Source organism: Capra hircus, chromosome 1, assembly GCF_001704415.2.
Source record: "Capra hircus breed San Clemente chromosome 1, ASM170441v1, whole genome shotgun sequence".
NCBI lineage: Eukaryota > Metazoa > Chordata > Mammalia > Artiodactyla > Bovidae > Capra > Capra hircus.
The window spans coordinates 154,214,662-154,232,201 of record NC_030808.1 but is presented as its reverse complement, the minus strand read 5'-3'; the positions used below and the strand labels follow the sequence as shown (position 1 = coordinate 154,232,201).

At 37.6% G+C, this 17,540-nt stretch overlaps 1 protein-coding gene across 3 annotated transcripts in view; it reads left to right on the top strand.

Moving 5' to 3' along the window:
• The window catches only part of TBC1D5 (TBC1 domain family member 5), a 588,062-nt gene that overhangs the window by 292,419 nt on the left and 278,103 nt on the right, over positions 1–17,540 (top strand). For all 3 annotated transcript variants that reach the window (XM_018053168.1, XM_018053179.1, XM_018053183.1), the window contains one exon: positions 4,834–4,897. In XM_018053168.1, the coding sequence (XP_017908657.1) occupies positions 4,834–4,897 (64 nt within the window). The remainder of the gene's footprint in view (positions 1–4,833; positions 4,898–17,540) is intronic.

Below are 17,540 nucleotides of genomic sequence, written 5' to 3'. Positions count from 1 at the left end.
GCCAGCGATGATTTACACAGTGTTTTGCAGATACAGTCTTCTCTGCTCGCTCTGGGACCAGGTGCGATTTGCACACACTGGGAACCAGCTTTCGTCCACAGCTGCTGCTGATCTAGCATGAGGGTAGACCAGAACCCCACGGAGCTTTCAAGTTGCCTTTTTCTTGACTCCTTGTTCGTTTGGTTCTGACTGATCTTCAACTATTTCCAAAGTCAGTACAGAGTTTGTTCTGACAGTTTTTGTTTTCTGATGTTTCTGTTGGAAGATGAGAGTTTAGAGTTGTGTATTCTGCCACTCTGTTGACGTCATTCTCCTTTCTTTTAAAAAAGAAAATTCTGTTTAATATTTAACAGGAGTAACAAAAATATTATCTTCTTAAATTAAAATTGTCCACTTAGTGTTATTTATTTCAAATAGTTGCTATGCATTTGTTTTATATCTGAGTTTCATTATCTAATTTAATAATCTGAAAATATTATGTAGAGAACTAAATATGCCTATTAAATCATTAGAATGTAGACAGATTAACAATAGAGAAAATGAGTAATTATTAAATAAACAAATTTCCTACATTTATTTGAGCACTAGCTCTTAAACCTAAATGTGTGGTCCTAGATTTTCAGCATAAATAATTGACTTAGCATATTGTTTACCTTATTCTTCAAATTATGTAATATTCTTTGTGGCTACTGTTTTCATAGACAATACTGATATTATCCTTTGCCATAACTGTATGTCAACACATGAATATACTTAATTTATAGATTTTTTTGGTATCGTTCACTTTGAATGGGATTTTAAATTTAAGTAAAACATTTCAGTAGTTATCCTCATTCATTTAAAAAACTCACACAGTTCTGGGTGTTTACACTATTCATTTATGCTGTATTATCCATCATAACTAAAAATGTGGCTACCCACAGCTTTGTTTTCAACTTAGTTTAACCAAATATTTTCCCATTACTTTTAATAATTCATCACACACACTTGATGATATTTCTGACAGTTCAGAAGTCAGCCTTTTCAAAATTATTTTGTACTTATCAGAATTCATACCTAGTGTGATATGATGCCCTAAAATTAGACCTTCTATGCATAAGCTGAAGGCATAGTTGGGTAGACATGCTTGTTTATAGTAGTATTCTGCTCGCTTTTAATCTGACCAACTTTAACATCTTGGTCCTCCCTTACAAAGCAGATGTTTATGTATTAAAAGCGCTATTGGAATCTATTGTAAACCTTCATTTAGCATGATTTCAACACTGCACAGATACTATAAATGCTCTTAGCTCAACATGACTGCAATAAAAACTAAAAAGGAGTCCAAATTTAATTTATTCTACTTTTGAAATTTAAATCATCATTACACATATTATGGCTTTAATAAGTTAGATACATAGGTAGAATGTTAAGAATTACAAACAGAAAATACTATATGCTCTTAGTATCCTCATTAAAAACAATATAGCTATGAGCATTTTTTTTTTCAAATCAGGCAACTTTGTTTAATTATGAATGTTGTGAACTCATTTTACAAAGTTACTTACCAATTAATGAGAAATAAATGTGTTATGTAAATTTCAAACTGTAATGGTCACAGGTAATTGATGAACTGTTCCTATAAATATATACATTGTACAGTCATGCATATATACAGCAACACACAAAATTTGTTCATTATTTATTGTATATAATTTGTATATTTATTTGAAATTTACTCAATAAATATATCGAATTTAGTTTTTGGTTAGTTTACATTAAATATTGAAAACACCTTAAAATCACAATTGTAGTTTTAAAGTTTACTCTGTTAAAATTACTTTTCAAGCAAGTGAAAGGAACTCTTTATTTTAAAACACATTTGTTCTGTTAAATCATTTAAAGGTCTTTGTGTGAAGGTACTTTAATGCATTTTCGTGCACATGGGGGTGTGTGTGTCTGTGAGAGAGAGAGGGAGGGTGGGAGGGAGAGAAGGGAAGATCTGAAAGCAACCCATGTATCCTTGTTGCAGTTACAGCTACCTGACAACTTAGTTCAAGAATCAGAACAGCAAGGGAAAACATCATATTAGACTCTCTTGCACCCTCTGTTGTTGTTTTTGAGGAACACTACATTTACCTTCCCATGGTTATAATGGCATTAGATTTATTCAAGTCCCTGATAAAATTAATACTTAATTTCCTATACTTCCCTCCAAACTGTGTTGACAGTAAAGTAGCATTTGGTTTTAATTCTCAGGCTGTTTTCCTTGTGACACAATATGCGTTCTTGTTTAACAGCTTAAATGCAAGCTGAACTTTCCTGTCTGTCTTTTGATTTCCCCTAGTCACAGCCAGGTTTAAGCTCTACCAAGCGCTTCACACAGATGGAAATCTGACTGGATATAGCACACTGTATATGTGATTTTCCAGAATTATAAATCCTGCCTGTTCTTTTGTAAACCTTTCGATTGTCAGACAGTTTCTTTCCAAAATGAAAATCTACAGTCGTCCATACTAAGATTAAGAATTTATAACTGTAAGGAACAGATGTTTTCATAAACATTTGCTATAATTAATTTCAACTAGAGAATTGAAGGAACAAAGCAGTTTTCCCCACTTCAAAACTTTATTACCTTTTCCCCATGCAGCAAACTCTGAAGTCTTTTCTCTAATACTGTTTAGAGAAATGATTGTACTCCTTATTTGGTATGTTTTGTTTTTAAGAAAGAAAAACTGCTTTTTTTCCTTATTACCATCCTTTGAAGGTTACATTTAATGTGATATATTCATTTCCAAACAGGTATAAAATGAAGGAAACCTTTGTGATGTATTTTGATGACAGAACTTTGGTGTTTACTGAAGATCTCTTAATTATTTGAAGTATTTTATATTTATTGTGATAGTATAAGCAGAGGGCAAGAATATACCATTGGTGAGATCTTATGTATTTAAATAATCATAGTCTTTATTTTATTTTATTTTTTTTAACATTTATATAACATTTTAATTTATTAGAGCATTTGACCCTTGTAACAATTATACAAAATAAAAAGATATTATCCTCATTGAAAATTTTAAGAATCTACACAAATACCACCATATTTACTAGTTTTTGAAGAAGAAAGCTCACATTCTAAATGTATGATATGGTACTTATTCTATACTGCTTGTGGAACGTTTCACAGGAAATGTCTGCAAGCTGTTAATAACATGTGTTGTAGGAAATTTTCACTTAACAAGACAGAGGGAGACTAATTTTCCTTAAATCTTTTTAGTTTATTTATGATAATGCTATTAATTTTTTCGAAAAGCAAATGAAGTATGATGTGAGTCATCTTATGGTACCCATGTTTTCAAAGCATTAACAAAATACACTCAACTAGATTGATCTCAAACATTTAAGTGTTTTGGATTGTTTTCTTCTATAAAATTTGGCAACATTTCGAATGCTGTAATTTTTAAGGTTTTTGTTTAATGAAAAAGAAAAGCCTGAAAGTGTATTTTGAAAAAAATGAAGACTTAAAATTTCAGTAACTGAGCTCAGACCACTTTCATTCTTCTAAATAATTTAGGTGCAACAGCAAAGATTTTGAAGAGAACCAACATTTTTTACAAAAACAGGCAGCTATCATTAAAATTGCATTTTAGCTTTCAAAAGCCATTAATGAGCAGCATAATCATAGTAGTAGGGTACCTTCAGTGCTATATTCGATTATTTGAAATAATCTCATTTCTAAATGGAAAGCTGTGTAATTACTATTTGACCTAACCAGGACTACTCTGATGACGTTCAGTGATACTTTAGAATGTTCAAGTGGATTAAAAGTATAAATAAAAGTTGGATTAATCATTAAATTATGAAGCTTTAAATATCTTAAAAGTGAATATAACCTGATATTTGAAATTTACATTATAAAAATTAGTATAAAATGTAATCAGGTTCTGATCAATTTAATTTGTTTCTAAGAATAAGTGATATATTTGACAGTAGTATCTGTGCTTTCATAAAAGCTATACTTTTAAGTATATATTTAAAATTTTAATCAAAAGTTAAATTTCTTTCAATAATATATATTTTATATTGTAGCAGTTTTTAAAACTTACTTAGCAAGTTTATTCTATGATCTTTAAAATGATAGGTATAAATTTGTTCTAATCTGATTTTATGAATATGCATGTATGGACAAGTTTTTCTCCCTTAAAGTTTGATGTTTTACATGAAGCAGAAATACCTTTAGATGTTGATTTTTTAAACAGGTGAGCTTTTGCCCACAGTTAAAACAAAAGTTTGGGGAAGACGGCTAAGGTGTAGTAAAAGCTCTTTAGAATGCATTCTCAATCACCACCCTTGAACTCTGCAAACCAGATTCCTGGAGAGTGGAGGAGGAGGGGCCAAAGGGGAGGGGGCCAAGTCGGCTGTATGCTTGTTCTCTTCAGCTCTTCCACTGGACAGGACACCTCAATAAAAAGTTGCCTTTTATTTATAAGCATTAGTGTATGAATAAATGGTGTACAAGTTTTGGTTTTGTGATTCATAAGAAGAAGCTGTCTGTATTATTCTTCATTTGTTCCTGTTTGTGGTTGCTTTGGTAATATTCCTATCCAAGTTACGAGTGGTGGTCTTAGCCTAGATTTTAGTGTCAAAATGAATTTTTGGTTTGAAGGGCTCTGATTAAAAAAGCTATTTGGAAAAAAATTTAAAAAAATTAAAAAGCTATTGGGGGAGAGATAAGGGAGTATATGTTTTCTGACTCAGTATACTGCGTGGAGCTGTCACACAGCAGCTTTTCAACTGAAATGTTCAGTTTTTTAATCTCCATTATTTCAGTGTTTTTCTTTTCTTTTTTTCCAGGAGATTCAAATCAAAATGGAAGAACAGGTTCTTTAGACTCTGATGGGACTTTTAATTCCTATAGGTACGTGATGAATACATAGATATAAAATAAGATAATGTACAAGATACATAATTTAGAGGCTTCTGATCTTAGAATAGTAAGGACTGTAACCTGTGCTTTAACAATGTGACAAACGTAGAGAGTGCTGTGGTCTGCGATTGTCCTGCAGACTCATCACGCAGGTGGAGCTATTGTGAACATCTGCTGTCAGCCTAGAGGAGGATGATTAGAAGGAATGCCCGTGTGTGCATGTGTTCAACTTCATTCTAATCCATTTTGCTTGGTTTTTCCAGTATATCTGTTACAGTACTAAGCGCTTCCTTTGTTTAAGTTTCCTGCTAATACAGAGTGTGTAAAATGTAGCCCGCGGTTGCATTACGTGCTATTGTTAATGTCCTATTTGGCTCCTTTAACAAAAGTGAAGTCGCTCAGTCGTGTCCGACTCTTTGCGACCCCATGGACTGTAGCCTATAAGGCTCCTCCATCCATGGAATTTTCCAGGCAAGAGTGCTGGAGTGGGTTGCCATTTCCTTCTCTAGGGGATCTTCCCGACCCAGGAATCAAACCTGGGTCTCCTGCATTGCAGGCAGACGCTTTACTGTCTGAGCCACCAGGGAAGCTCTCACAAAAATACCTTATGGATATTGGAGTTACCAGTCCCTTCTTTGAGTGCTGAAGTGTAATAGAAAGCTTGGAATTGACATATTAAATAATAGGTAGAATCTTCTATCCAAACATGTTAATCACACCTAAAAAGTAGACGAATATAAAAGATATTTACTTCTTTACTTATTGGCTGCACTGTGTGGCCTGTGGGACCTCAGTTCCCCAAGCAGGGTTTGAGCCTGGGCCCCAGCAGTTTGAAAGGGCAGAATCCTAACCACTAGACCATCAGGGAACTCCCTATAAAAGATATTTAAATAAATGCTCATTTGGCATGTAACTGAGGAATGCTAAGATGATAATACATGTGAAATCTATGGTAGAAGTATCATTTTAGATATAAATGCTGTTCAAAAAGAAACAAGACAAAAGGAAAATAAAGATGTATTTCAAAGGCTGGGAAGTCCATATGTATGCATCGATTTTATTGTTGAATTTCACAGCTACTTTTGTAGTTTAGCTAATTATAGTAACTAATGGACATAAAGTTAAGAGGAATGTGTTAATGTGAAGACACAGTGTTATCTTGTAGTTTATTTTGTTCTTGAGTAGTTTGAAGATTAAAGTGTCTTAGTATTATTGAATGATAATTGTACTTTGAAAATGAACTCCTAATGCAACTTTGCACAATAAATACTAATGTTGTTAACTAATATAGTTTTAATCAATGCCTGTCAGTGTTGTAATGTTAGGATATTAATTTATTGTTGTAATTAAAAAGGCAAGATAAAAAGCTCAGGTAGTACCGTATATAAAATGAGCTTTTAATAGTTGGCAGGCCAGTGCTGTTATTAAATAGTATTATAGTATTTAAGGTGTGAAATGAATATTTTTCTACTGAGTAGGCAATAGCTCTTACAATATAATGAGCTTACTTGTGAATTTGACACTTGGGTTAAATGGCAGACTTCTTACAAGCACAGCTCTAGGGTCTATTTTCATATCAGATTAACTGATAAAACCTAGGAATTGTTGCAGAATCACACTACAGTGGCAACAGAATTGTCAGTAAAGTTCAAAAATGAAAACTATTTTTCCATTACTATCAGAGCTCTTTAAAGCAAGTAGAAATAGGTTATTAGAAAAATGTGAATACTTCAACCCTCAAATATCGTTTAGCCCAACACATCTGCCTTTGTGTTTAGACCATCTCAGCAATACTGATCTTTCTTCACAGATAATTCTGTCAGCCTAGTACCAGGATACTCAAGCTATATATGTGTATGTCTGAGATAACAGCTTTAATTTGTTATCTGTTGAATGGATGTTATGTCTGATCTGCTTCTTTCTCACAACTGTTTTAAAGGTTGAGATAGAGTTACATAAGATAAAGCCTTTGGAAAATCCGAACGCACAGCTATGGGTTACTGTTATCCATTTATTAAGCTCACCTCAGGTGAATGGGCAATCTGCTGCCCTAGTGCTCACTTAACCTTCCATGTGTGTACCCCTTTATGGCATATGATGAGGTGGTATCAGCTTTTGAATTCAGTCTTGGTCACCTAAGTCTGTATTCTCTCTGTTATTTGTTTATATTATTGTGGTCTTAGATTGTCAGTTGTAAGAGGGCATGGCCTCTTTTTTTTGTTGTGGTTGTTTTGTTTTCTGTTTGTTCATATTATCGTGACATAGTAAGTTGGTTCATATCCTGACTCCACATGGAAACTTTGGACAAGTGTTAGACTCAGTTTCCTCTCCTTGAATGTGGGAGTGATAAAATACATTTGTTACAAGGCGTTAATGGGTTATTCTTACATGCCAAACACTGGCTCAGTGTTAATTGCCTTTATCTTCCAATCCACGTCATCCCCATCATTGTCATCTTTGTTAATCTTCTGGAACTGTAGAAGATTTTTACAGTGTGCTAATATAGAGACACCAAAAGGAAGATTTAAAAATAGTGTGTCCTGCAGGAAAATAGCCGAAGTTTTTAGCAGAAAGGAGGCTGCTGTGTGCTGCATGCCAAGTCACTTTAGTCGTGTCCGACTCTGCAGCCCCGCGGACTGCAGCCCGCCAGGCTCCTCTGTCCATGGGATTTCCCAGGCCAGGGGAGTGGAGTGGGTCGCCACGCTCTCCCACAGGGGACCCTCACGACCCAGCGCCTCTTCCCTGCTGGGTGTTGGGAGCTGGGCCCTGTACCACTCGCTTCGCGTGGGAAGCCCAGAGACGGACTGGGAGCAGGCTAAGCCCAAGGCGCCGTAGCCTGTCTCGGATGCGCAGTCCAGATTGGCTTTGCGTAACAAGCTTGTACACACGGTGGGGATAAAAGGAAGATGCTTTATTACGAATATTTAAGTGCAGGGGTAGGTTTCTGGAATTTTGACAAATGTGAAATTTGCAGTCAGTGGGCCCTGACAACAGCCCTGTGTGCCTAATGCTCTCAGGTGTGTTTCCAGAGGCTCGGAGGTTTCTCTCTGGATTTGTGTCTCTAGTGGTTTTGCCTCATTGATTCAGATAGCACACGGCTGCATTTAACTCCTGCGGCACCCGTAGGGTGATTTTATGATGCCTGGGTAATAGACTAAATCTTTGTTTTGGAAGTTTCTGTTAATATTTGTTTGTATCCCAACTAGTCTGTAGATGATGTGGTAAAATGGAAAGATTAGAAGAATTGAGACGATATTACTGGTTTATGCAGTGTAGCCTGTGCTTTTTAAAGACCAGCGTTAATGTCTTCTGCTATTAAATAAGCTTTCTGTTTCTTATTTCACCATTAAAACTGAGAGACCCTTGCTCGGTGTGAAAGCAGAGAAGTGGTTTGCATTCACCTGAGTGGCTGCAGCCTGGGCCACATGGCGGGCGCCTTCTCCCGCACCCCCTGCCTCTTCCCAAGGGCAGCTGACCTTCTCCTCTCCAAAGAGGCGAGCCCCTTGCCAGCGCATATGACTACAGACTATTACATTAATCTGTTTAGCTATAGTACCAGCTGCTTGCATGGTTTTAATTATCTTATTAGATGGTATAACAGTGACCTATGAAATAAATTGAAGGTGAACATTTTTAAGTTTTCCCTTTTTTACCCTATGTTTCTAAATATCTTTATTGATAAAATTAGGATATTCTGTAAAAGTTCATTGAAAGTGTATATGGTTTTTGAGTCAATCAATGTAATGCTCTTTAAAGTATAGTAGTATAATTACCAGTATAAAAGTAACTTCAGTTTTGCCTCATTTTTTATAAGATTTAGGTTGTTTTATGTGGCCACAAATTCATGTGAAAATTTGTTGCTTTAAGAGTCAGTTCAGAGAAAACTCAGACCAGTTATTGGCATTCTCTGGGAAACTCAAAATATTGCTTAGATTTCAGACAACATCTTGGCATTGTATAAATGGCATAAGATGGAATATAAATTACTGTAGATTATTTTAAAATAAATTTGTCTATTTAACTCTGATTTTTTAAAATTCTTTGTATTCAGTGGTAGATCATCTAGCTGACCCTAATTATTTTTACAATTTAATTTCACATGCTACTGTTTCTGAGTGTATTTTCCCAAGCTGCAGCATTAGAAAAATTGTGTCATCTTCTGGATTTTGACAATTGGATACTTTTCAAATCATACTTAAATAGAATGTCGACTCCAAGAGACACAGTTCAAAATAATAATGACCAGTGATTGTTCAGTTATAGACAGTCAATAAAAATTATAATAATTTAGTCAGAAACTCTGATGTTTAATTAAAAAGCAGGTAGTTGGATGCAAAAAGGGACTGCAAAATACTATGTATGTCATTTGAATTAACAGATCCTACAGCTGGCATGATGCAGTGACTTGAGCCTTGAAAAATGTTTACTCTTTGAATAGTTACAAACTACACATTATTTGTTTTTTTAATTAAGAAATATTCAGACTTTTTGGCTTCTGTAGTTTTTTCCCTCCAACGAAAGATTAAGTTTCATATTTCAAAAGGACTTTTGTTGAATAAGGGAAATTTTTCCTCTTTATATATTTTATTATCTTTTTAAGGAAGGAAAATGAAAAGCCACTTGGTGCTGAAGTACTGGTGTATTATTTCTTGATATTGACCAGAGCTTCCAAGGTTGCCTCCCTTTCTCAGTATGGTATTTTCTATAGGTCCCAGAGTCCAAAGTTAAAAGTTTAAGTTGGTTAATAGTTTTTTATTTTTAATTGGTTTAAGTTGGTTAAAAGTTTTTTTAAAAAATATAGTTGATTCATCATTTTAAATTTAAAAGTTGTCTTTTTCTGAATAAGTAAAGAAAACATTAATTTGAACTTTCTTTGGTCATTGAGGAAATTTTAAAAATTAGACTTCAGGTTTCATTGCAGAGATATTTATGTGTCCTGTTTACATGTGATTAATAATTTGAAAGGATGTGGGAAGTGTCCTTAATGTCATTTACATTTGTTTTTGATACAATACCTCTCCCCCGTTTGTATGTAAGAGGTCATATGTCTCTTGAAATGAAAGTGAAGCAGTGACTCAAAACGTTAGAAATAACAGGGCAAAAGCATGCTTTGAATTTAAAATTAGAAGTCTGGGTTATGGTTATAGTCTTGGAATGATATAAATTTGTTAATCAATTATTTTTAGGAATATGGAATTACAGAAACATATTGTAATACGTTTTTACAGAAACATAATTGTGAAAGTTACACTGTATTAGTTTGGGCTGTTACGACAGAATGCCAGAGACTGGGTAGCTTATAAACAATAGAAATTTATTCCTCACAGTTTGGAGGCTGGGAAGTTCAAGATTAAGATGCTGGTAGATGTGGTGTTTGATGGAGCCCACTTCGGGCTCATAGAGGAGGTCTTTTCGCTGTGCTCTCTCCTGGCTGCAGGGGCAAGAAAGGTCTCTGAGAGCTGCTTTTGTGAAGGGCACTAATCCCATCACTCAGCCCTGAGGACAGTCGCCTCCCAAAGACCTCACCCCCGAACACCATCAGATTGGCGTCAGAATTCAAAGTGTGAATTTGCAGGGCCACATGCCCTCCTCCGTACTTTACACTAAGGAGGAGACCGAACGGAACTCCCGCCCCCCTTCTTCACTCACTCATCTAAAGTTCCTAAGGCCTTGCCATTTTATTTATTTTTCCAGGACGTTAAGTAAAGTGGCTCAGTCGTGTCCGACTCTTTGCAACCCCATGGGCTGTAGGAGCCTGGTAGGCTCCTCTGTCCATGGGATTTTCCAGGCAATAATACTGGAGTGGATTGCCATTTCCTTCTCCAGGGCATCTTCCCAACCCAAGGATCGAACCCAGGTCTCCCACATTGTAGACAGACGCTTTACCATCTGAGCCACCAGAGGATGTAGGTAAATAAATAGATAAGAGAAGAGGGTCTGGACTGAGGGTTTCTTTCCTGATTCTTAGAGCGCTGCTTTCCTCACTTTGACGTTATGCTTGTCTGTTGAGAATCCATATAATTGTATGACACTGACTGTTTAAGTTCTTAAGAATAAATGCATAGTTTAGGGAAACAAGTTGGAAAAGCACACAGGTAGAAATAAGACAGACTGAAGTTTGCCTCTCAGCTCCAGCACCTCCTGACTGTGTGGTCTTAGGCAAGGCTGTCAAGCTCCCTGCTTCCTGGTTGCTTCATCTGTGAAGCTGAGTGTCGGCACCTCCTCTGTCATAGAGCTATGTGTGGCTGGACCCATCGCCTGACACATAGTGAGTGACTGTGCCGGTTTCTTTCTTCTGTCTCTCTTTTCCAAAATTCCTTTAAGTTTTAATCAAGTTTTTCACCTAACAAGGTTGGCCTTCATTTCAGAAAAGTGTTTTAAAAATTCTATATAAAAGTGAAGGTCACTTAGTCATGTCTGATTCTTTGTGACCCCATGGACTCATACAGTCCATGGAATTCTCCAGGCCAGAGTACTGGAGTGGGGAGCCTTTTCCTTCTCCAGGGGATCTTCCCAACCCAGGGATCAAACCCAGGTCTCCTGCTTTGCAGGCGGATTCTTTACCATCTGAACCACAAAGGAAGCCCCTTACAGTTCTATGGTGGCAATAAATGAGTATTTAAGAATAATATCTACAGTTATCTGTAAAAGGTCAGATCTATAGATATCTACAGTTATCTACAGATTATAGAGGAAGAATATTTAGAAAACCAATACTTCTGTTTAGCCTAACATTATCAAATGTTCTTAATTCTTTTTTTCATATGTGCTCAAGTAGCACTGTAACACAGTTAAATGATAATTTCAGAGAGTACAAAATTAATCATTTTATATTTTGGAAACCAAAATCAGAATATTACCTTTAATTCTTATCTCCATAATGGAGCCACATTTGAGAGAAGAAGAAAAAAAATCACATTTTAATGATGAGTGTATCCTCTTCAAGCAGCTTTATTATTTTTTATGTCCGTGGAACTGGTCAGTAGCACCATTTCTCTCTAACATATTATCTGTCTGAACTAATCGTTGGTCACGTGAGGCTCTGAAAATAGGTAACCTTTCACTTACATTACTAACTGGTGTCTTTGCATTTATAGCCTCAGATTAACATAACTCAAACTGACTTGATCATACATGGTAACAGTTTGAGCTCCTTTCCTTCAGAAGCCCCTTCAAGCCCTTCTTATTGTCTATAGCCAGGCTTTGGGGAATTTTTTTTTTTTTTCATATTTGTTTATTTACAAAGTTAGCTGCAGGCTCCAATCATCCAAGGCTGTGTAAATGTTTATCTTTTGAAATATGGAAGTGAGCTGCTCGGAGTCAGCCTCACTGTGAGTCCTGTCCCCTGGAAGCACTTAAGTTTCCTCCTGGGCTCCTGGTGAAAATGCCCCGCCAGCCCCACTGCCACCATCTGTAATGTGTATTAGCACACTGCGTTTTTTGGGGACGGGGAGATTCAATTAAATATTTGATCGATAATGTTGAACTGTGTTATTGAACTCTTAACTTGAGAAAATAATGCATAGAATTAGGATTTAAAAGTGAAAAGTTATACGTATTTTTAAACATTCTACAAATAGCTTGCTTATATCCTTGTTGATACATTATATGATTAGTTCATTATACTGCTTAATTTCTGATGTTTGATTTGATGGACAGTTTCTAAGTCTCAAAGATATATTTTAAGCTTGAAATTTACATAGAATATTTCAATAAAAATTAGTATTTAACATTTCTCTCTTTTCTGTATCAGATTACCTCACCTTTTGAGGGAAATTGGCAGTGATTAATAATCCTATTTTTTATTTTTACTCCAGAGTGTTCACAAGTGCTTTCCTGACGCGCGCGCGTGTGTGTGTGTGTGTGTGTGGTTTGCTGTTGTTCAGTGTGAGAGCTAAATATCTTCAGTCATTCTGCAGTTTGTTATTCTCCACCCATTATAGGCCAGCCAGTGAGCTAGACCCAGAGAGGGACACAGAGCCTGTCGTGGTGCGCTCACCATCTAGGCCGGGAGGCAGGCTTGCCAGCAGCTAGCACAGATGAAGACTGCTGCAACAGGGCAGACGTTTCACCAGGAACGGGGCGAAGGCCAGGTGGCTGGTTGCCAGTGAGGGTCGGTGGTGGTTGGGAGGAAGGTGTGTTTGCTGGGCATCGTAGAGGAACAGGAGTTTTCCATGAGATGAACAGTGTGAACAAAAACAGCCTTTATTTTCTGTTCTAGTAATGCATTCTTCAGGGGTTTGGGCCACTCAGCATGGGTAGATTCGACTGGCCTTATATTTGTCAGTGACAGTCTCTTGCGTGTGCATTTACATAGAACTGTTTCATTGCAGTGACATTTTTACTTTGCAGGAACTGCTATTTTGACAATACTGAAGTTTTAGATTTCAGTGTATTCCAGGTGTTTGATGTATCTAAATCAATGATCAAAAGTTTTAACTGGGAAGTGAAAATGTGACTCCTGCACAAAGTTATATGAAACAGTTGATAGTGATATAGTTGAGAATGAATATTATGTGCCTAGAAATAAAGGAGAAGTCAATAAACCTACCAGAGAAGGCAATGGGACCCCACTCCAGTGGTCTTGCTTGGAAAATCCCATGGACGGAGGAGCCTGGTGGGCTGTGGTCCATGGGGTCGCTAAGAGTCGGACACAACTGAGCGACTTCACTTTCACTTTTTACTTTCATGGATTGGAGAAGGAAATGGCAGCCCACTCCAGTGTTCTTGCCTGGAGAATCCCGGGGACGGGGGAGCCTGGTGGGCTGCCATCTCTGGGGTCGCACAGAGTTGGACACAACTGAAGCGACTCAGCAGCATAAACCTGCTGTGGAACAGAAGCTGCCATTTGAATGTAGAAGATGGCCTAGTTCCACCCCAACACACAGGCCTCGTGCTCATTCCGGGGTCGTAGAGATCCTGCTCTGAGATAGGTGACATATTCTCAAGGAGTTTCAGAGACTGTGTTTCTACTTCCTTGTTTAATGTTAGAAAAGTAATTCGGATGCCATGCCCCAGGCTCTGAACCCATAGAAACACGACAGGGTAGTTAGCTCTCACTCCAGTTCCCAACCTGCTTCTAGGTCTTGAGGCTCCCTCGAGTGGCAGAGGCCCACTGTCGTGGAGCCAGACCCAGCGCTCCGGTGGTTTGGATTTTTTTCCAGTATATGGAAGACGTGCATGGTGTCCGAAGTAACTCCTTCACTGTTCATGCTCTCCTGCCCTCACCTCACCGCAGGGCCACGCCGAAGCCTGCACCTCTCCCTTGTATTCTGTTTGCACGTTGAGCAGGGGCCAGTTTTCTTTTTGCCTGAGAGATCTGGGAGAGGGTGGATGGAGCAGGATAAGTAAAGCCAGAAGGGTCTGTGCGGCGTTTTGAGCTCTGTTCCGAATCCATTTTTCGCCTTGAGCTGCTGGTGGAGCCTTCTCCGTAGGGAAGCAACCCGTTTACCTGCCTCTGTATCGCTGCTGCTGCTAAGCCGCTTCAGTCATGTCCGACTCTTCGCTACCCCAGGGACTGCAGCCCGCTAGGCTCCTCCGTCCATGGGATTTTCCAGGCAAGAACACTGGAGTGGGGTGCCATCGCCTTCTCCATCTGTATCGCTAGGTTCCATTCTTAATTGTAATATTTTTAAAAGTTCTGTAGAAAACAAATGAAAATTTTCTTCTGGTGCTGATTTTCAGTCTTACAGTAGCATTTCACAACAACTTTATGAAAACATCCCATTTGTTCATTATGCGGTCATATAATTAATTTTTTTGCGGCGTTCATTTGGAAATGCCTGAGTTTGCGAGTGTACGAATTAACAGAATAGCATCTAGCAAAGTAACAAAAGGTCTTTTGTGAAGTCAAGACTAGATTTGAGTTCTTTTGAAGTATATGAACTTTCAAATAACATAAAATTTCAGCAGTGGCAAATAGATCTGCACATCAACACAGGACTTCTTCTGAAGCCTAATCTAATTTGGGCAAGAAGGTCATGAGAAAACCGCTCATCTTCCGCTGATTGGGAGCAGCTGTTTGCAAAAATCGGTGGTAGAGGTGCTGCTCCCACCGGTGCTGCGCGGGAAGCAGCGGGCAGACCAGAGCCGGTCTCACAGCCTGACTCCTGCACTTCAGCGTCTTCCCGGCGTCCAGTGTTCAAAGCGGCGATCATCCTACTTCTTTGGACATGCAGCTACGTGTAATTTATTTAGAGGCCAGGTTTCTAATAGGAGGATGTAATCAGAAACTTAGGAATGGGGAGAAAATGATGGAATAGAAATGAGTTTGTTCATTTAGTAGAGTCAGCCACAGGAAGTCCTTCCTTGTTATGCTTCCATTTACCTAATTTCCCATTTTTTTTGAAATTAAAAAAGGCTAGTACAATTTATGCTGTTGAAGTAGGCTGGAGTGTATGACAGTTCAAAGTCTAGTTTGCTGTCTTTGTTTTAAAAAAGACAAACTGAGCAAGTGACAGAGGGGTGCAATTTTAGGATTTCTAAAAGCTAACATATCAGTTTACAAATCAGTAGCTGATCTGCTGACCGTGGCCATGAGAGAAATGCCACTAAAAATGGAATGGAAAACTCCAAGAGCCAGGCAGTGTCGAGTTAGTTAATGTGGAAGCAAATGGCCATCCATTATCCAAATGTGTATGACGTCTGGACAAAATGTCTGTAAGTTTTTGAAATGTTTTGATACTCTCAACATTTTTGAGTTGAGAAAAGAAGAATCACTTATATGGCATACCTTGGCCTTTCATCATGCAGGGTAAATTAGGTATGCGATCATAAGTTTTGTTTCTTTCTTTTTTTTTAATCTAGAAGTAAGTGATGTTTTCTAGTTTTTTTTCACCCTTGAGTGGGGTTATTTCCTTTTCCTGGGGTCCATGTAAAATTGTTTTCCTAGGTATGTTAGTCTAACAAATTAGAAAGCACACAGTGACCTTAAACTAAAGTTTATTTGATCACATGGCCCGTTGATTTTCATTTTTAATGGTCATTTCCTGGGTCTTGGAGCCAGTCTCTTGCTGAGTGTGGTTAGGCTATGCTCACAGTTCAGATCTTGGGTCTAATTCTTTCCAGTGTCACTAACTTTTAGTAACTTGTAGATGGACCATAGATGTCATTGTAAGCCTTGCATGTGTTGGGGTATCTGTGAGTGCAAGGGGAGGAAGCAGGAGCGGAGGGTGGGGCAGGGCGGAAGCGCAGGCAGTGAGAGGCAGCGGGCTGAGGAACACAGGGAGAAAAGCAAAGGTTTGCCTGTGTAACTGACTTTACTTGCAGTGACTTTTCCTCTGTGTTACCTCTCTTACAGAATCATCTTGATTTTTTGAAACCATTTGTCTTGTCTAACTTTTAAGGTATTTCTGTCTTCTTTCCCCAGCAACGCTATCTGAGTGTGTGTCATATGCATATTTATCTTTACATCCCTTGAGCCTTTGTAGTGTTACTTTACAAAATGAAATGTGTGTGTGGTTATCGTCCTAAAGCACTTTGTGTTTCACTGTCCGATATAGGAACCACTGGTTGCATGGGGCTGCTTGAGTTTAGGTTTAAATTAACCAAAATAAGGTCTATCATTGTTCAGTTGCAGTAGCTATGTTTCACATGCTTAGTAGAGCATTATATCTGGCAGTCCAAAACTGTTGCTAACTCCGTTCTTCATTACCTACCATGTGCATATTGAGTTGGAGGCTCAAACTTTCTTGAGTCACAGTTAAATCTGAAAACCGAATCAAAGCATGATAGTAAGTTGATTTTAACCAACTGCCTCACCCCGAACTGCCTGACCCCGAACTGCCTGCTGCCTTTGTTTCAATGGTGCTGCACCACATGAGAGCATTTTCCACCTAGAAATACGAAGAAATCCATTTTAGGCTTGTGAGTAATTGTGAGTTGTCCTTATGAGTATTTATATATATGTATAAGTAATATGCCCTGATGTTTCGTTATGAAGGGGGAAAAAAAGCTTTAAATAAAAGTAAGTTTTTAAAAATTCCTGATATAGGAAGCAAAAAAGCCAGTACAGTTTCTAATTGCCTTTTAGAGTCTCTGAGTTCCCTCATTACCTGTGATTTAAGCTAAAAATGAGGTAATTACAGATCACATCAGTGTTTATCTGGTTGATCCCGACACCTGCAGTCCTGACGCAGCTTACCCAGATCTGGGGCCACACTTAAGAGTCTGATGCTCACATTCCTAATTTACGTTTCTCCCATTTCCTTTGATTTTTAAGTTATATGTTCCTTGTTCTATTCCAATAGTATTTTAAAAACTATACCTTTAAAATGTTATAAAGACACATACTTTTTTATGTGGATATTGGAATCATGGTACAGTCCTTTAATTAAGAGGAATCTTCCCTTAACACATTTCGCTGCAGATTAAAAATTTGACTGTGTCCTTTTTCCCTTTGCATTTGATAAAGCAAATACTGTCATAATTAATATGGCAGTCTTTCCACATATTGACATGCACTTTAGGATAGTAAAATTATTTAAAGCATTTCACATCAGGTGCAGTTTTCTTCCCTGTGGTTCCATGCCTTTAGATACTCTTCCCATCTAACTCTGATCTTGTCCAGTTTAAAGATCACCTTTTCTTGGCCTGGCCTTTAGTACTGCTGTTGCTCTGGTCAGACCACAGAGAT